This window comes from Typha angustifolia, chromosome 13 (assembly GCF_048772165.1).
Source record: "Typha angustifolia cultivar Huaian chromosome 13, ASM4877216v1, whole genome shotgun sequence".
Taxonomy (NCBI): domain Eukaryota; kingdom Viridiplantae; phylum Streptophyta; class Magnoliopsida; order Poales; family Typhaceae; genus Typha; species Typha angustifolia.
Genome location: NC_133251.1, coordinates 3,918,313 through 3,939,155, shown reverse-complemented (window position 1 = coordinate 3,939,155; position 20,843 = coordinate 3,918,313). Strand labels below are relative to the sequence as shown.

General features: G+C 37.8%; 3 protein-coding genes across 3 annotated transcripts; 2 read left to right on the top strand and 1 right to left on the bottom strand.

Annotated features, from left to right (window-relative positions):
- Window positions 1-62: 62 nt before the first annotated feature.
- On the top strand, window positions 63-5,310 carry LOC140773326 (acyl-coenzyme A oxidase 2, peroxisomal). Its single transcript, XM_073115818.1, has 7 exons — window positions 63-542; window positions 2,117-2,232; window positions 2,374-3,257; window positions 3,325-3,504; window positions 3,598-3,764; window positions 3,993-4,116; window positions 4,213-5,310. The coding sequence occupies exons 1-7, from the start codon at window positions 115-117 to the stop codon at window positions 4,366-4,368; spliced, it is 2,055 nt and encodes a 684-aa protein (XP_072971919.1). The 5' UTR covers window positions 63-114; the 3' UTR covers window positions 4,369-5,310.
- LOC140773327 (inositol-3-phosphate synthase 1-like) lies at window positions 5,178-8,696 on the bottom strand. Its single transcript, XM_073115819.1, has 10 exons — window positions 8,389-8,696; window positions 8,225-8,293; window positions 8,014-8,149; window positions 7,183-7,430; window positions 6,808-7,034; window positions 6,615-6,730; window positions 6,322-6,498; window positions 6,044-6,232; window positions 5,886-5,948; window positions 5,178-5,563 (listed from the first exon to the last, which is right to left on the bottom strand). Exons 1-10 carry the CDS (start codon window positions 8,574-8,576, stop codon window positions 5,444-5,446), a joined length of 1,533 nt encoding a protein of 510 aa, XP_072971920.1. The 5' UTR covers window positions 8,577-8,696; the 3' UTR covers window positions 5,178-5,443.
- A 4,416-nt stretch (window positions 8,697-13,112) lies between these two features.
- On the top strand, window positions 13,113-17,302 carry LOC140774989 (low affinity sulfate transporter 3). Its single transcript, XM_073118196.1, has 12 exons — window positions 13,113-13,611; window positions 13,698-13,746; window positions 13,846-14,053; window positions 14,138-14,312; window positions 14,578-14,643; window positions 14,731-14,961; window positions 15,060-15,186; window positions 15,718-16,004; window positions 16,261-16,454; window positions 16,584-16,672; window positions 16,755-16,831; window positions 16,933-17,302. Exons 1-12 carry the CDS (start codon window positions 13,312-13,314, stop codon window positions 17,083-17,085), a joined length of 1,956 nt encoding a protein of 651 aa, XP_072974297.1. The 5' UTR covers window positions 13,113-13,311; the 3' UTR covers window positions 17,086-17,302.
- Window positions 17,303-20,843: the final 3,541 nt, after the last annotated feature.

Genomic DNA, 20,843 nt, shown 5'->3' with positions numbered 1-20,843 from the left:
AACACGTCATCTTCCGTGCGTATATAGCTGACCTCCCCCCTCTCGCTATCCATCTTCACTCCTCCCTCCACCTCTTCCCCTTCGCGCACGCATTTCCCTCGAAGTCTCGATCGAATGGAAGACCAAATCAAACGCGAATCCGGCGAGCCGGCGTCGCTCCGCCGCATCCGCCACCTGTCCCTCCATATCCTTCAGCCCTCATCCGGCGATCCCCAGCACCTTTCCCTCGTCCCCTGCCGTGGGATCCGGTCGCCGTCGGTGAGCGTGGCCGTGCTCGAGGAGTACATGAGGGGGCGCCACCGCGAGATTCAGCTCCGCGTGTTTGAGTTCTTTCGGTCGAGGCCGGACCTCCAGACTCCGGTGGAGATCTCCACCGCCGACCACCGGGAGCTCTGCATGCGCCAGCTCACCGCCCTCGTCCATGATGCGGGGATTAGGCCGTTCCGCTTTGTGGCTGATGACCCATCCGTTTACTTCGCCATCGCTGAGGCAGCTGGCGGTGTCGACATCTCACTCGGGATCAAGATGGGCGTTCAATACAGGTCAGTATCTTGAGGAATCTTGAAGAAATTTTGGATTTTGGATGAACATTTGGAGAATAGGAGAAAAGGATCAGATGTGCATTTCGGTCTGTCTCAGTCGGTCTGGTCTTTTTGTTTCGATGCTTTGCCGATATCCAAATTCCGGTGGCTTTGGTTTCTCGAGGAAATTTAAGATTTTGGAAGAGGATTTGGCGAATTGGATCCGTAGCTTTTAGTGGCTGGCAGTTTACTGCAATCAAAATTCGCGCTTTCAAGATTTCTGATTAGGTTTCTTTGGGTGGATGTGTTTATGAATTTAAAATGGGTACATTGATGGACCCGTAATTCAAGAAACTTGGAATTAGGTTGACATCGAGAATTCTACTATATAAATTAGTTTCTTCTCTGCCACTGTTGGAATTGGGGAATCGAGTTTGTTTATTTCGGATCGTGGCTAGTGGGAATACGCAATATATTAGCTTTGAATATAATATAATTGACTGGATAGTAGGCTACATGTGCACTTCTTCCTAAATTAGAAGTGCAATTCTTTTCATTACCTCTACCTCAAGAGTAATTTGTCAATGACAATATGTCCAATTATAGAGTTTAATATCACATCAGTGATTAATAATAGTCCTGTGTTCGTACTGTTGGATCTCTTCTTCTGTATACTGTTACTTGATACAGTTGATATTATTATGTTAGCATTTTTGTGAGACATATGTTCGGGTATTTAGTAAGGATAAGAAAATTTTCTCTCTCAACATCTTACTTTGGAAAACAAAAAAAGCCTTAAATGCTGCTGCATCTGCTGCTGCTGCTGATGCAGCTGCATATTATTCATCAAATAATTGAATATCATAGTGATGAACTTGTTTCCTGACACTGCTTCCATTACAATAGTTCACTATATTTATGGAACTGCTAAGGTTTGATGTGTATTGCAGTCCCTTGTTTTAACAGTTTAATATTTTGGAAAAATGGATATCGGTTATCACAACTGAAAGTAGGTGAGGTATTTTAATGCAAATGTTGCATATTTGCATCCTGATCTTTGTGTTACAAGACTCTGGGAAGGAAAATCGACCCTTCATCTTGCTTTATGAGATACTCCAAGCAGTTAATGAAAGGGAGACTACCACTCATTGAAATTTTCTTTTATCCAAAGAGGATGCAGTTGTTTGACGGTCTGGATACGTGGAACCGCTAACACAACGACAACCAAGCATTTAGTTCCAACTATTTGGGGTTGGCTAAATGGATCATTTCTCTCCATTCATTTCTATTTAATGCATTACTTGCTGTCATGGAAATCCTGATAATTTCACCCAAATAAGTTTGGTTGCTTCATGCTGATAGAAAGAAGTTCATTATGACTTTGAGAAATTCTGGGAACTGAGGCAAAGTCCTTGGAGCTCTAGATCACTGAAAAGGAACTTTTATTCTCTTCTTGTATTGTAAATATATTGCAGCATGACAATAAGGGAAAGCAGCTCGGGATCTTTGATTCTTCTTATGTTATATATGTTGTTTTATAATATTTGTCCATCTTCTTTTATGGCACTGCCAACTTTAATATGTTTGTCATGCAGCCTTTGGGGAGGGTCAGTTATAAACTTGGGAACAAAAAAGCACAGAGATAAGTACTTTGATGGAATTGACAATTTGGATTATCCTGGTTGTTTTGCTATGACAGAACTCCATCACGGTAAGCTTCTTTAGTCATCTTGTTTTAATGGTAGGGATTAAATATCCTTTCCTTTGTTTGCATGTAAGTAAGTAACTATTATCTCTGATCCTATTAGACTAACTGTTTCTTTTTAATTAAATTTGTGGTCTCCTATTACAGGCTCTAATGTCCAAGGCCTCCAGACTACCGCTACCTTTGATCCTGTCACTGATGAGTTTATTATCAACACACCAAATGATGGAGCCATAAAGTGGTGGATTGGTAATGCAGCAGTTCATGGTAAATTTGCGACAGTTTTTGCAAAGCTTATTTTACCCCTCCAAGGAAATGGAGGAGATTCCGCTGATATGGGAGTTCATGCATTTATCGTTCCGATAAGAGATCTCAATACTCATGTAGTTTTTCCTGGAATTGAAATACATGATTGTGGTCACAAAGTAGGCTTGAATGGGGTAGATAATGGTGCATTGCGATTCTCTTCTGTGAGGATTCCTCGAGAAAATCTCCTCAACAGATTTGGAGATGTCTCGCGTGATGGGAAATACACAAGCAGTCTCCCAACCATCAATAAAAGGTTTGCAGCCACCCTTGGAGAACTTGTTGGAGGGCGGGTTGGCCTTGCGTATTCATCTGTAGGTGTACTTAAAATTTCTGTCACAATTGCTGTGAGATATTCTCTACTCCGTCAGCAATTTGGTCCACCTAAGCAGCCTGAAGTTAGTATACTGGATTATCAATCTCAGCAGCACAAGCTCATGCCCATGCTGGCATCAACATATGCGTTTCACTTTGCTACACTTTATTTGGTGGATAAGTATTGTGAGATGAAGAAATCAAATGACGACGAAGTTGTTGCTGATGTTCATGCGCTTTCAGCTGGCCTGAAAGCTTATGTGACATCATACACAGCAAAATCTCTTAGTATATGTCGGGAAGCCTGTGGTGGCCATGGATATGCAGCTGTCAACCGTTTCGGTATACTTCGGAATGACCATGATATATTTCAAACTTTTGAAGGGGACAATACAGTTCTTTTACAGCAGGTAAAGACTGAAATTTACACCATTTAAATGATTAGCAGTGCATTCAACATTTCTTTTTCCCATGTAGGTTGCAGCAGACCTCTTGAAGCAATACAAGGAGAAGTTTATGGGAGGAACTCTCACAGTCACCTGGAATTATTTGAGAGAATCTATGTCTTCATATTTGTCCCAGCCAAATCCAGTAACGGCTCGGTGGGAAGGGGCTGACCATTTGCGAGATCCGAAGTTCCAACTGGATGCATTTAGAGTGAGTCTTTTCTTAATTTATATCTTCATATTAGAATGTTTCTCTTTGATTCACTTCCTGCATTACTGATTTATACAAATTCCTATTCTTCAGTACCGAACCTCTCGATTACTTCAAAGTGCTGCTGCCCGTCTTAACAAGCATAGCAAGACACTAGGAGGATTTGGTGCATGGAACAGATGCTTAAATCATCTGCTGACCCTTGCAGAATCTCACATTGAGTCAGTCATCCTTGCAAGGTTCATAGAGTCAGTACAAAGGTGAGGTTTTCAGGAATTTACATATTACTAATTTTCCATTTATTCAGCGTAGTGTGGCAGCTACCTGCTGTTTTGCTTAAGCACACTAAAATTTCCAAGGCTGGAATTGACATTTTAAAATGTGCTACTGTTTGCTGATCAATTGGAATTTTCTTGGCCCCTACTCTTATGAGAAAGCCTTGGTTCATGCAGTTTTCCAGCTACGTTTCTGATCGTATTATTTTGCAGTTGTCCCGATGAGAACACTCGTGGTGTCTTGAAGTTAGTTTGCGACCTTTATGCTTTGGATCGGATCTGGAAAGATATTGGAACATACAGAAATGTAGATTATGTTGCTCCAAACAAAGCCAAGGTATATTTCATGGCATGAAAATTTGATTTCAATTCTTTCATATCACTAGGCCCAAAGATGTGCCACTGGCTTATAATGAGCTTCGCCTCTTTACAGGCCATCCATAAACTGATGGAATATCTTAGTTTTCAAGTCAGAGGAGTTGCCCGAGAACTGGTCGATGCATTCAATCTTCCAGATATTGTTACTCGTGCTCCAATTGGCATGTCATCAGAGGCATATGCTCACTACACTCAACATGTTGGCTTCTAAACTGGACTGCCAGAAAAGAGCCATTTTCATTGCATCATTTTATCTTAATAAGCCTCATTATTATGCAATGGCCAGAAAACTTTGATTTTTTACAGCAGTTGGTTGTATAGAAGTAAGTTGTAAAAATAAATCAGCAGCTGACTAGTAAATAGATCAATCTGATGAAGAAGAATGCGTCAAGTGACCTAAAAGAAAATATTATTTCATGCACATGATAAACTGGGGATCAAGATGTACTTTTTCGATAGAACTTTGTATCATAATATGCTTAAGCAGCTTGGTTAATAAAGTAAACGGCAGCCTAGTAAATTGATCTCCTCTTTAACTATTTTGCATGCAATGTGAGTCATGCGACCCTAGAAGGGGACAGAATGCTACTCATTTTTATGGTCAAACCCATGTACTGATATGAATGCAAGATGGAGTCTGTCATGAACTGTGTTATATGGAATGGATATTTCTAAGACAATTATAACTGCTAGGAAGATAAGGTAAGGATGACAGATTCACTTACATTTCCCAGAATTTTTGCCGTTCTTCTGGATATTGAAGGCCATAGAAACAAGAAAGTGTATATTAGATAAGAAAAGAAGCATAACAAAATATCTAAATCCATTTTCTCCTTTTCCACTTTAGAAAAAGAATTAAAACATTGGCCTTGCAGATAAACTTCCTATTCTTTTCTCCCTCTTTGATATAGCAATCTCAATCCAGATGAGATCTTCTATCACTATTCTGACATGGAGAGCTGAAGCATAATATGGCATTCAAGAATTGAGATAATGATATATAAAAGACCAAGGTTGACCTTAGATTAACTATTGCAGGATTTGAGTTTATTCCTTGAGTTAAGACCAGAATTCAAGTCACTACATACCAAACCAAAGTGGAAACTTAGAAGTGAACACAGTCAACAACAAAAAAAAAGAAGAAAAAGAAAAAGATAAAGATAAGGATTACAAGATGCACAACAAAAAGTAACAGAGACCCTAAAAGACAAGTCATAACAGGAGAGAGTAATGATCCACCTCTTCGCTGGCCCCTCCAGTACTTTTGTTGTCGTCCTCTGGTAGATTCACTTGTATTCAAGGATCATGTTGTTCTCAGGGCTAAGACCAATGCAAGCCCTTAGGATGTTCTCCAGCATGGCCCTTTGCTTGGAAAGTGCATTTACAACAGGTGTGCCTGGAGGTACCTATTTTACCACCACATTTTTCCGCAAGCTAATCATTAGCTATGCCACTAAAAATCAGAGGCAATGGCATATTTTACAAGTAGCTTTATCATTAATTAGAGAAATGAAGAGAATTATAGAAATAGTAATTTGAATTCAGTGAAATGCATTCTAGCCCATTGAAATAGTGCAAACTCTGGGAAATGGATGAATTTAGAATATCATAACTTATAGTAAACTTGTAAACATTCACTGATATATAGTTAATAGAACTCTATTCATAAGAATAAATCCTAATTACTATCATGAAGAAAATAATCAACTGAATAAATTTTTCACTTACAAGTGGAGCTTTGGTGAGGTAGCTCAAGATAGTAGCAACTGGATGGAAGGAGTGGAACTTATCCTACACAAGCAAATAAGAAATATTATCACCTCTTCTTCCACACTCTTCGCATAGACAAAACAGGAAGACTAGTAATATATATCTTCCTTCGTTACCTCGCCTTCAGCTTTTAACTGAATCCTAGTGCTGAGTTCAGCCAGCAGCACCAAGTCTAGTATGATGGGTGCCGCTAGGAGGGAGTCCTCGCAAGTGTTGTGAAGTACGATTGTGTTCTTACCGCCCATGAATATCTCCGATGTGTATTCATCCATAGCCCTCTTGCTGTCTCCGACATAAGGCACATACTGAACAAAGTAAGGTATCAGTGTTTGTACAAGTCTCAGTGAATTATACTGATGAAGTACAGTACCAAGTTTCCAAATATGCTTCCTACCTTGATAACAATGACATGGTCTGGATGCTCTCCAGGTTCAAAGAGGATGCCATTGCTGGAGACCATGTCATCCACCACATTGCTCTTTGAGATCTCCTTTGACCGGAAAGTTTGCGGTGCAGAGAGGTTCATGCCATCATTGTTCCCTAAGTGGTTGTAGCTAACAATAGATGTTGGCTAAAAGCAAACAGAAAAACAAAAAGTTTCCGGATTCACTTTACTTTAGATATCTCAGTGTCCTTTTGCATTATGGAAGAAACTATCTAAGTTTGAGATCATTAAAGCTTGCATACCTTGATACCAGCCCCAACAAGAAAGTCTACCAAGACTGACTTCATCTTTGTCTGACCACTCTTGAAGTCATCTCCTCCGATAAGACTGTTCCTCATAATAGCCAGATCAATAAGACCTACAATCTCAGGAAAAAAAGAGTTTGTAGCAACTCAGGGAATTTTGAAACCATAAGTTGGGTATTACATGCCATACCAGGAACAAAGGTATTTTGTGGGCTCCCATTGATGAAAGGAACGTTCTCAAGGATGCAAGCGAGCGCATACAAGGTTGACGGAGAAATCTCAGCCTCATTCTTCTCCAAAGAAGCTAACATATTATCCATTGTGTCATTAAGCCCGACGATGACATCGCTATACCTCTCAGTGTTTGCTGTCCATAGTACAACCACCTTGTCCACATTGTTCTTCTCCTTGAACTCCCTATCTCATGAGAGATTCCACAAGCACATATTTTAAGTCCTCAGAAACTAGAAGCAATGTGTACTCTAGCAATGTATAGCTCCTTTGTTAAGTTACGTACTACAACTAAGGTTATAAATGAGCTAATTTTGTCATTAAATATTAATACCTTATATCTTTGATGATTTGTTGAACTTGTTCCTTCTTGGTCCCCTTTATGACATTGTTAGCACGTGTGCTTTGGTTCGCGGCGATGAAATCAGGATCATAGATTCCTGGTAGAGGGACCATGGATTCCATGTAGGGTCTAAGCTGCTTCTGAAGGTCTATGTCTAAGACTCTGGCTCTTGCCATGGAGTCAGCCAGATTCATGTTACTTATATCCCACCCCCCAAAGATTATATCATCTGGGTTCACCTGAAATCAAGCAACCAGCCACTCATAGTAACTAACTATAACAATTAAAAAAGAAACTAGTAAAAGAAACAAAATCTATAAACATAATAACCTCTCATAAATCTCATTTCTCTAGGACCTTTCTCCACTCCTCTTTTCTAGTTTGTGGTGTAACTTCACACGGCTCTTTTGGATTAATGTTGACTAAGAGACAACCAAAATCAAAGTTCTCACTTTTTCTCTTCTCATCTTTAAGTCTCTAGACTACATTCAAGTCTAGAAGAAAACAGAAAGTGCTTAGCTGAGAGTAACGTGATTTAAGACTATGATCCTTACTGTTGATTAAAAAAAGAACATCCAAAAAAAAATGTAAAATTACAATTAGCAGTTAGCACCCTCCATTTTGCTTCTATAACATTTTACACACATTATGATCAATACATCTACTTCTCATACTCTATTTCACCTTATTCAATTAAACACAGGGATATTGCTTAGATCCAGCAGTAAAACCTAAACTATTCTCCTCTTCAAAATGGGCCAAAATGCAAGTTGTCAGTTATAAATGTTTTCATAGAAAAAAAAAATAGGCAAATATTATTACCATTGGAAGAAGGCTCTTGAAAGGGGCATAGATCTCCTCCCCATTGAAGCTCCCAATCCTTATAGTTGAGGCTTGCGTCAGTGACCCAAAATAATTGGCTCGTTGCACCTTCTCCTTCGTAACCCAAGAGATCCCCCTAATCATAACCTTTCTTTTAGAAGAAAAGAGAGAGAGAGAGAGAAGAAATTACAAAATAAAATGTAGAACTTACTCTCGATTAGCAATGACAGCAGCTGTGAGGGTGGAACCGTTGTTCCCGCCCCACCCCACAAGCATCACCCTACCAAGAAGAAAGGGTTTAAAAAGTAAATGTATAAATATAAGAACAAGAGGAAGTAAGCTGTAAATGAAGATGGAGGGATCTATCTAATGTACCCGAGCTTGGGGACGCGGGTGTCGGTCTTGAAGTCGTATCGGACGGTGGTGGGTTTGACGATCCAGTGCGAGGATCCATCGCGGCTCTCGTGTACCAACTCCGTCGTCTCGTAGCGGTACACCGACTCAATCACCTCCTCCCCGTACTTCACATTGGGGCTCTCCACCTTGAACTTCTCTATAAACATCCTTCTTCCCTCTTCCTTCCGACCTCTCTCTCTCTCTCTCTCTCTCTCTCCCCAAAATCGTAGAAGATGAGTTTCTCTCTCCTCGGGCTCCACGCCTACAGGCCCGGAGGCTAGTTTCCTCAAGGAAAAAGTCATCTTAGCCCTCAGAAGTTTCTTATTTGCGTATGCATCCATCTAAGTTCTTTATTGGGATAATTACACCAGGAGGTCCAGGACTCTCTCGACTATTATATTAACATATATATATATATATATATATATATATATATATATATATATATATCCATTAAAATCTATAGCTTTTCTTTTATAATTACGAGTTAAAATCTCAGTAATTAAACAAAGGAAGGAGAAGACTACGTTAAGGATCGTATGTATGCAAATAAAAAGATAAGGAAACATTTCTATTTTATAGTTAAATTAAAAAAAATTCAACGAATAATTCCAATAATTATCTATACAAAGAGAGCAATTCTAAAGGGTATTAATATGAAAAACCAAGTATTTTAGATGGAGCCCATTTAGACCTATCATGGTGTCCAATCCAGTTACCCTACAAGCTCTAATCAATAGAAGATCTTAGAGGGGTTTATATGCAAAATAAAAATCCAAAAAATGCCGAAGAGGATGATCTAATCCTTATCCATACAATTACAACATAATAAAGTATCTCATTGGTATGGTAGTGGTGCATAGTCTATTAATTATTAATCTTAGATTCCATCATTTAAATTACGAGTAATATTTTGGGCACCTCAGAGTATCTTTCTCAAATGCAGATTACGTGGCCAGGAGCTAAAATATTCGTGAAGCATGTGAATTATTTTGTACATATGCGATCTTAGTTGCTTATTATCTCACTATAAAAATAATATCAGCAGGAGACGAAGGTGGGAGATACCTCACTTACATGTGACTCTTAACAAATTGCCATCCAGGATTCTCCTTTAAATTAATTATTACGGAGAATTACAATTAACACCCTACAATTGCCCAGTGGAATGAAATAAAATAGTTAAAATATTTTTGTCCATTTTAAATGATATATTTTCATATTACTTAAATCATTCTTATCTCACTCGTCCGTCTGATATGACCGTTGATTTGATTATGTTTTGCTAGAAAAGTTAAAATATTGTTTTAATATTTTGAGATTGTTGGAATAAGAGAAATTAGAATTAAGATAAAATGAGATTTTTTTTTAATTTTAATTTCTTGTTGGGATAAAAATGCCATTTGATTGTGATGGTTAAAATAAAGAATAAAAATAATTAAATTGATCTTATTATCTTTTCTAGTTTACATATTCTATACTATATCACATATTAAAATATATTTTTATTATAATGTAATTTAATATATCACGAAGTATATCATATTCGCGGATTTAGAATAAATAGGTGAGATATTACCAAAATTTTATCCCAAGATAAAATTAACTTACTATATTTTTTATTCCAAAAAATTGTCTCATATTTAGTATGAGTTTTTTTTTTTAGCATAAAGATGATTTATTCCGAATAATTTCCATTCTTCCTAACTGCATCTTATGTCTTTAAAAAATGGGAAGAAGTACAAGATGTCCTAAAATAACTTTATCGTTCTTTCACTTTTGTTAATTATTTTATCTCTTGAACTTTGGATTCAAAAATTAACATAACACATCCGATATATCTACATCTTTTATATTAAAAAAATTCAAAGCATTTATTCCCAATTTTGGGCCAATCTCTCCTCCTCTTTCTGTGGCCTCTTCTTATTGATAATGGTATTTTCCTCTCCTTTTTCTCTCTTACGCTCAGTTTCTTTAATATTTATATCTCTCTGAGATATTTTTCTTTTCTAACAACGATGATGATTTTCTTGCTATTGTGGTCCTCGTCTTGTTCTTCATCTCTTTATTTTTAAGACATACTAATTCTTCATCCTAATCCCTTAGTCTTGGTTTCCTGTGTCTTGTCATAGTCCACAGATCTCTATCAACCACTGCTTCCTCCTCATTGTCATTTACCTCGTTATCCACTATTGCAGTCCACCACAACAAAGCTCGCAATCGCCCACTACATCTTACTCCTTATCATAGGTCATAGCGAAAGTGAGCCTGCTAGCTATTGGTAGGCCAACCGAATGAGGGAGAGCTAAGTCAGAAAATAGGAATATTATATTTTTAAAGATGGATGTTGTCTACCATGCTATACCGCCTCCAGCTTAGTTGGGCCTTTCTTATTTTCTTTGTTTAGTTTTATTTTACATTTTCTAGAGGACCCTTTCTAGCTCCATCGTTTTAAGATCCATGACAATCATGATAAAGCTTTAGTTTGAATTCCACTTAGATATTTTTATGCCTTTTGGGCTTAATGCTCGTCCTTTTCTTATGTATTGATAGTGGGGTAGGTTTTCTCCAATTATCTCATTGTCAAGTTTGTAACACGATTGAAATTATGGAATTATAAGTATATGAATTTTCATTAAAAAAAAAGAACCCTTTTTAAGTTTTGTAAGAGAACTGTTACGGTCCATTAAATAATATCATATTTCAACTTGATCATCCCCAATTAGCTCCAATATTAATAAATGCTTTAATTTGAATACTCTTATACAACATAAGCCTTTGACATTGGTCAGTGTTAGATCTACACATTGTGTTACTACTTAGTAGCCAAAAAAATAAACTCCAAGTCTTTATCGTAGAAGACAACGTCATTTTTAGTATCAAATTTTGCTTGCCCTAATTAAGATTCAAATTCATGGTTTCACTTATAAGTTTGCAAAGAATTAAGGGTTAGCAAAAACAGATGACTCCAGCGACGACTCTGTGAAAGACAAAGTAAAGATTGCTAAAGAAGGCTTAAAAAAAGTAAGAGTATAAAAATTAACTAAAAAGTTTAACAGGAGAAAATACAATTTTGAGTTTGAGCTTTCATTTATATTATTTAACCCTTTTATAATTCTATGTTAATCTTGAAATTAATATACCCTTTTTTGTTGCTTATTTATATGTCGAAATGCCCCTTCAATTAATTATCATATGATTATTTAAGAGTAAGATAATTATTTAATAATTTTTATTAACATTGTGAGAGCGGAGAGTGTGTGGGGGGGGGGGGGGGGGGGGGGGTGGATACCAAAAGAACAAGACATTGTTCGGCAAGACCACACCACACAAAGGCAGTGGGCAAGGTGATCACCCAGGTGGTGGTCCTAAAACCAAGTCACATCACTTTTTTACATACACCATATCAAGTATCAACCCTACCAAGTATTTTTTTTTATTTTAATATAAATAAAATGTAAAATAAAAACATGAGAAAGATTATTGTCATGTGAGTTATTATAATATATTATAATATATAATTTTGAATTTTGAATTAATTAGTTAGCTAATATAATATATAGATGGTTCCTCTGCCTTTATCTTCTTCCATATATATACTCCAGTCGTATTTGAAAAATCTAAAGTATAACTCATAATTCTCTTATTAAAGGCGATAAATCTCTCCTGCATGACGTATACTCCACCATGGTTAAGCCCATGAACAACCTATGGAATCATTAAAGATTTAAAATAAACAAACAAAAACTATATACATCTTGATCTTAAAAGAGAAACATAGAATTGGAAAAGCTGCTCACCGTCAAAAGCCTGACAAACATAAATAGCTTGGGGATTCATGAGAACCACAACAAATGGCAACCTAAATTATGTCCCCCACCATGAACCCAATTTATATATATATATATATATATTCCATCCATCTCTTATGTTCGTGTTCTTCTACAATTGTAAGTGATTCTCGCGATGGATCAAACGAACTCGTCCAATAATATGAAGACAACTCATAAGTAAGTGGACAAGTAGGGAGACTTTAGATAAAGGGAGAAGACTTCTTTTTTAAGATGTATCCTTTCTGGGGCTCCACCAAAAATCATTTCCACAATAGGTGGCTGGAGGTGATCTAGAATATATACGCAGGAGCTGGGAACATTTCAGAAAGGTCCAAAATCCGTCCACGTTCAAGGCACCTACTGTTTGACATTTGCTACAGGCCAGTAGTGGAGGAGCTTTCCTTTGAGACACCTACAGAAGTACTCAATGCTAAGATACTACTAAAGGCTAGAATTTGGTTACTAGTTTAGGGCTAAAACAGTGATATGGATAACTGATATCGGTAACAGACCATTGATAGTTTGACATACCAGTTATATCATCTATTTGGAGTTTTCATTGTTGTATTATAAGTAATGGAAATTCCTTTGCAGTAGAAATGCGCAGGATTTGATTGGCATCACAGCAGGAATAGTTGGTTCACTATCAGAAAAGTGATTCTATAACATCTTTGTCTAGAAGGTGCTCTCATTAAAATTAAGAAATAAATGTTTTGTGGCATTCAACTATGCTAACTAGTGAAGCATTACTATCATCCAGTCAACTTTATCAGTAGAGGAGACCACACACCAGAGTCCATTACATACAGAGAGTATCATTGTCCAAACCTCCACATGCGAATTCTATAAAGCCTTTCCATATTCCTTGAGTAGAGATTGTGTGTTCAAGGTCCATGCTATCCCAGCACAGACCTCTATCTTTCACACTTCAACTCTGCAAGTCTTTATGCCAATCTTAACCATGAGAGTCTGCCATGGTCAAATCAAAAGCAAGATTCTTTGTCCAAAGGCCAACTGCTTTTAACAAGCAAAGCGGACATTGAGAGTTTTCCCAAACACTTCAAGATCAATGGAGTCCGTTGTAGTCGATTCCATCTCTGTTGCAAAGACTGCTGATGAGGAATCAAGGAGCATTATAAACATTCCTGTGCTGAATGCTCCAGAGCCTCCTACTCTGTGGGAAGAGCTCTCTGGGTCAATCAAAGAGGCGGTTCTTCCGCAAGGAAGCCGGTTCTCATTTCTCTCATGGATTCTATCAGCAATTTATGGCTTGTTTCCAGTCCTTCGGTGGGGAAGGAGCTACAGTTTCAAGTCCTTCAGGAGTGACTTGATGGCTGGTTTAACTCTTGCAAGCCTTGGCATCCCACAAGTAATTCTCTTTGCTGAATGTACATCTGAACTGCTAAAAGCTACATGATTTTGGCATGGCATTAAATCTATTTGATTTCCTTGCAGAGTATTGGATATGCTTCTTTAGCTAAACTTGATCCCCAGTATGGTCTCTGTAAGTTGTCAGCTGCATTGACTTCTCTCCCTTCTTGAGGTCCTTGTGGAGGGACTCTTTTTTCCTTTTCTGTTCTGACTACTAACTGTTTTCTAACAGATACAAGTATTGTGCCACCTCTTATCTATGCTGTAATGGGGACTTCAAAAGATATAGCTATTGGCCCAGTGGCTGTTGTATCTCTGCTTCTGTCCTCCATGATTCAGAAAGTAGTAGATCCAGCAGTTGATCCTATTGCCTACAGAAAAGTGATGTTCACTGCAACATTTTTCGCCGGCCTCTTCCAAATTTCCTTTGGACTCTTCAGGTGATTCTTGCGATTGCCATCGTCGTTTGAAGTCGCATGTTAGTACAGAAGTGAGCTTATTCTGTTTCATCTGCTCATTCTCAGACTGGGTTTTCTTGTGGACTTTCTCTCGCACGCTGCCATCGTCGGGTTCATGGGAGCAGCAGCAATTGTGATAGGACTGCAACAGCTGAAAGGACTACTTGGGATATCTCACTTCACAAACAGTACTGATGTTGTTTCTGTCGTCAAGGCAGTTTGGGCTGCAGTTCACCAACCTGTAAGTTTATTTCACAAGCAACTCTTGTAAGTTACATGAGAAGATATAGCCAAATATAAGAACCAGGCCAGTCATTGATATTATAGCTAGTGTGACTACATTACGAGAATTGACCTTGTTCTATCCGTAACCAACGTACTTAAAGCATTTTCATGGTTCATCCTTTCTAATACCGTTGTTCATGTCAATTGCTCATAGATATATTTTTTTTTTTTCTGAGAACATCCTTGACTTAAAAAGTATTTCTATGGCTTATTGATGACAGTGGAACCCTGACAATTTTGTCATTGGATGCTCATTCCTCATATTCATTCTGATGGCAAGATTCATAGTAAGAACACAAATGCCAATCTACTTCTTTTACATATGAATATTTAAAATTCTGCAGGCTAATGCAATCAAAACATTCTACTCTTAGGCTAGGAGGAAGAAGAAGCTCTTCTGGTTGACTGCCATTTCTCCTCTGCTCTGTGTTGTTCTGTCAACCCTTCTGGTCTTTGTTACAAGAGCTGATAGACATGGTGTCAAGATTATACAGCATGTCAATGGAGGACTAAATCCAAGTTCAGCAAAAGATTTACAGCTGAGAGGACCATACGTAGGCAAGTGTGCAAAGATCGGTCTCATCGCTGCGGTCATTGCTCTCACGGTCGGTATCTGTCTCTGAGAACTATATCTTTGAGAACATTTATCCATATGCATCATTCACTACCCTTGATAACAAAACTGCTAAAGCATGCATAACAGGAGGCTATCTCTGTTGGAAGATCCTTTGCCTCAGTAAAAGGCTATCAGATCGACGGCAACAAGGAAATGATGGCTATGGGCGTCATGAACGTCGCTGGATCTTTGTCTTCTTGTTATGTCTCGACAGGTCAGCACAGTGTTCAGTAAATTTAAAAAAAAAAAAACAACAGAAGCTCATGGAGAATTTTGTCAAATTAGAACATATAATATTCTTGTTAAGATGCCTTATATAATTGCCAATATCATGCACTTGGACAAATAGTAGAAGCACAAGATGGAAACAGTAGTCCAATCCTTGTGAAGTAAACCCCGTACTCCTAAGTTTGTAGAGAATATGATAAAATTTGACATAAGTTTTCATCAGACAGGAAGAATGAGGTCAATATATTACTGAGAAATCTATTAAGTAGAAGTTATCCTGTGAAGCAGGTACTCCATTAATTTACTGTGCCTTCACGTATCCTTTCGAAATAGTATGCCTTTGCAAACTCTGTTGAGTAATTTAATGTAAGGATGCATCAAACGAAATGCCAAATTAGTATTGCTGATAATCAAATCAAACATAGTGAGATCTGATTCTACTCTTTTCAGCATCAGAAATGTACTATTAGCATATTGAAAGCACAATATTAACACCTGCTATTGTAAAAATCCACAGGCTCTTTCTCTCGAACAGCGGTAAACTTCAGTGCAGGGTGCAAAACAGCAGTCTCCAATATTGTCATGGCCATCACAGCGATAATAGCCTTACAGTTTCTCGCGAGGCTCTTATACTACACCCCTGTGGCCATACTTGCATCGATTATACTTTCTGCCCTCCCTGGACTAATCGACATAAAAGAAGCTTGCAACATATGGGAAGTTGACAAGATGGACTTCCTCACTTGCATAGGAGCATTCTTCGGCGTGCTATTTGGCTCAGTGGAAATTGGTCTCTTGGTTGCGGTATGATGCTTGGAAAATATATAACTTCCTTGATTGATATATCAATTGTTCTGCGTATATATCTGAGACCAGTTTAGCTATACATCTCATGTTGATGCCACTTGCTTAGATCATGATCAAACCAAGTGGACTAATTCGTCCCACTTAAACAGCATTGGACATATCATAATATATAATCATCTAAAATTCACAGCACAATCTAAAAAAAGTAGCTATATATATATATATCTTTTATAAACTTTCACCACTCTTGCAGATAACCATCTCTTTTGCCAAGATTATTGTACGATCGATCCGCCCTCATATAGAAATGCTCGGGAGAATGCAAGGGACGAACGTCTTCTGCAGCGTCAGACAGTATCCAGTGGCTTCCCAGACACCAGGCATACTGCTACTCCGCATCGACTCATCCTTTCTGTGCTTCATGAATGCCAATTTCATAAGAGAAAGGTACAACTAGTCTAAAGTGTAATCTTGGTGAATTCACTAGATTCGTTATTCTGATTATGTCTAATATGACTCTTGTGGACCTTCCTGAATGGCAAGATCTAAGCAAGCATAGTGATGCTCTTGACTCAGGATCATTCACTGGGTGGCAACGGAAGAAGGTGACGCGACTAAGAAGATGGTCAGAGCAAGAATCCAATCAGTCATTATCGACATGTCAAGTAATTGACGACTCTCATCATTGCATTTCCTGAATTCTTGCTAAACAGATTAACCATCTCTGATCAATGGAGTTTGCTGCAGATGTGATGAATATCGATACTTCAGGAATCGCAGCAGTAACAGAAATACACAAGGAACTGGTGTTACTTAGCATACAGGTGAGCCAAACAGCTAGTCTATTAAGAAACTGAGAAACAACACTATCTAAACAACATCTAGCTATACCAGCTGAAAACTCGTTCTGAAAATATGGTTGCAGCTAGCAATAGCAAATCCTGGATGGCAGGTGATTCACAAGATGAAGTTGGCCCGCCTTATCGACATGATTGGAGGAGCATGGATTTTCCTGACAGTGGGAGAAGCTGTCGAAGCATGTCTGGGTGCCAACAAGAACAACGGCTACGACTGTTGAATGAATGAATCTTTCATGTCCCTTTTTCTGTCCTTTTAAGTACGACCACCCACCTTAAAGTAGTGCTTTGTGACGTGCACTTAGTAAGAGAATAAGGGTGCCAACCACTTGGATCTATCTCTATTAACAATGACCAAGTCAATCACCAGTTTGAAATTGCCTAGCTTTCTGCTATAGTATCAGAGAAGTGTGGAATATTTAATGCCTTTTAACAGGAGCAACTGGTGCATTATGTATAACTTCATCTTCTTTGGATGTATCAAAATGACAAATAAGTTACCTCAAAAAATACTAATTGAAATAATAATCTATGTCACAAACAAACTTAGGATTAGAACACTGTACTTTCATCTCATTCTTGCGGTATATATATAGAAAATGTGAAATTAGACCGTTTATTATCTAAACCATTAACAAAAGAAAGTTAACGAAACATAATATATATCTATCATATAAGCTCTTCATATAGCTATCTATCTATCGTTTGATAGACTCGACTCCTTGTAGGTATAATACCCATTACAAAGCTCAGGGAACGCAGTTGTACTCTCGTCTTCGTCTTCGTTCCCATCGCCCTTGATCATCTTCTCATCATTCTGCATTCCTGGTGTATATACCGATTTCCCCTTAATATTCATATTGTTGACCTCATCATCCGTGCTGCTATCGCCTTCGAACGACTCCGATGATGGCACCGACGATGTAGAATGGAAGTCTGACATTACTGACGACGACGACGACGATGATGATGATGAGGCATCTCGCTTCGTTACAGAATGTACCACAGTCGTCATCTCCTTCTCGTCATACATTTTCTCATGTCTAGAATTTTGCACAAATACTAGTGAGTTCTCATTGGCTGACACGAATCGGAGTGTACGTTTCCCGTCCTCTCGACTCGCCTTAAAGTAGCCATGCTGCCTGAGCCGGACCTCCTTCATCACCACTCGACCGTCGTGGTCGCAGAATTTGGTCAACGTCCACGGCATGTAACTCCTCATCTGCTCCGTCCTAGCGAGCATCGGTATCGGCGGCGGGAAGAGCCTAACCAGACGCTTGCCGTACGTTCCGATGCAAGCCCTCTCCACATCAAAATCATATCCATCCTCGTAGGTTGTCGTTGAGTCGTCGGCCGGAGGCGGTAAATTGCACCGTTGCAGACAACGCTTTGGATCATCGTCACCGGTTAGAATTTCAAGTCCATGAAGCTCAAACTCAAAGTTGTGGCATCGGCATCTTTCGGAAACTTGCGTAGATGCACTTATTGCATCTCTCTTCTTCTTCTTCTTCGTCTTCCAAGACAGAAGACCAGACAGCATAATAACAATTCTATATATAGATATATACATATATATATATATATATATATATATACAAGTGTGCCGAAAAGAGCCTCCTGAAAGGTACAACAGGACTTGTGATGATATTGAAAACCATGAGGAGAGGAGACTATATTAATAGGCGATCTCGTCCGTCCGATCATTTGAACGAACGGGATTCACCCGATATCTCGAAACTGAGCCTTCTATATAGATTGGACGGCTGCGATCATGTCAGGAAAAAATCGGATCCAATTCTTTCGGGACCCAGATGATCTCACCTGCTGACGTAGCGATCCTACTCACGGTGGGTCCCACCAAACTTAATACACTACCCTTTAATCCTTTATGCGGAAGTTCGTCGACGTCACACCGAAACTATCAGAAATTTTGGATTTTAAATCCGAAATCCAAATTACTGATATTCTTGGTTATTTCTTTAAGGTATTTTATTCTCTCTTTACGTAGATTTTGATAGATTTTCTCTATAGATACCTAAGATATCCATTTTAAAACCCGTTCTCTACTTTTTAGCACCTCGTCTATAACCTACGTGGATTATTTAATATGAGAAGAAAAGAAAAAAAACCTAGAATCATATGAAAATTATTTGGGACTGGATTTAAGCACCTCTTTTAGTAAAAATTAAAAAAGAATAATAATAATAATAATAATAATAATAATAACCAACAAATAAGATGTAGAATAATATATCAATCAGATAGAGGATGGAAGAAACTTTAGGTGTTGTAGTTAAATTATTTAAGAGGATTATTTAGCAAAATAGATAGGAGAAGGAAATTAGCACTGCAATATATATTTACCTCTCTCTATAGAAGGATTTCTTCTTCCTCCTCTCGCTCTCTCGGAAGTTGTGGAACTGGGGGCGGGGCTGGGAGTGCGAGGGGGGCCACCACTGGAAGAGGGGTATTTATGGGAGAAGGAAACTTCTAGCGCAGGGTCATTCTGGGAGTAAAAGGAGGGGTAGAGTGGGATTATTTATGGGGGTTACCACTAGCATGCAATGGTGGCACGTGGTTAAGGCAAGGGGGGGCATTTTGGGCAGTGGACGGCGCGTGGAGGAGATATTTGTCATTTTCCACTATAAATTCCTTCTTCTTCTTCGCCCAAGGATCCAAAATATATATACCTCACCTTTTGCTTCACTCTTTTTGGAGCTTTTTGATGTCATTAAATGTGGTTATGACAAAGAGTTTGTTATGATTAATTTACCATTTTTATTTTTTAATTTTAAGTTAGGTTACTGGGGCTAATTCTTTTCGATAGTAATTTTTGATAAATTATAGTGTTTATCTGCATGTCATGAGTTTTAAATTTTAAATTTTATGGATATACTGCTTGAGTTACTTGAGAAATAGGGTTGATATTGAATGTAACTGCCTATCTACATCGATAAATGCTAGGATAAATTAACTTCTTTAACCCTCCCAGGTACTGTTAAAGGGTTTGGGGGAGACTTTTTAATTGAGTGTTCTCATTCTAAAGAATCCTGAGTGAGATAAAAGCATTTGTTGCAGTAATAATTATTAAAACTTTATATAAATATTCTTTTCTAAAACCTATGAAGATAGATTCTTTTATTCCAATCATCTACTATGTGATTATTTTCCTTCACTTCAACTCTACTTAATATGAATTTCATGTTAAGTTAAGCAATTCTATTTTTTTTTAAATACGAAACTCTTTTTTCTTTTAAGTAACTTTACGTGATATATCCGGTAGAATCGTAACTATAGAATACGACCCTTTAAAGATATCTTTTTCGGGTATCACATTTGTCGGTAGCGTATTTAATTTAAAAAGTGGTTTTCTAGCTATCAATTTTAAAAAAAAATAAAAATACCTTAAGTAGGATAAAATTATCTAGAATTTCAATTATAGGAAAAGGGATTTTTTTTTTCATTCATACTCTATATTATGTATATTTTAGTTTTGACCCTCTCTTTTCATTACTCATGTATTTCTTTTCCATTAAATCATTGAATCTTACACCCTCCAACATCCAAGCTTAAACCTCAAGCAGCTATATATCAGATATATAAACTCTTAATAGGAAAGACTTGAATGAGATTGATATTAATGCAAAATCCTATGAGATATATATTATAGTCCAATTCTTGGACAACATAGGTTTCTCAGTTTATCCAATTAAACTCACATAGTTGAAGGGGCTCATATTGTATGAATATTTTTGGATTCAAATCAATGAGAGCAAACACAAGCAATGTGGTGTTAATCATGATCCCTAATCATGAAAGCCAGAAGAAAAGGATTAAAAAAAAAAAGAGAGATGCTTTGGAATTAATTTGGCAAAACCTCACACCTATACAAGTCTCTCATTAGTAAGCAAATACTTACAATGTGTGAGAATTTATTTAGTGTAACACTACTGCTATTCTATTCAAGCAGAAAAGAAAC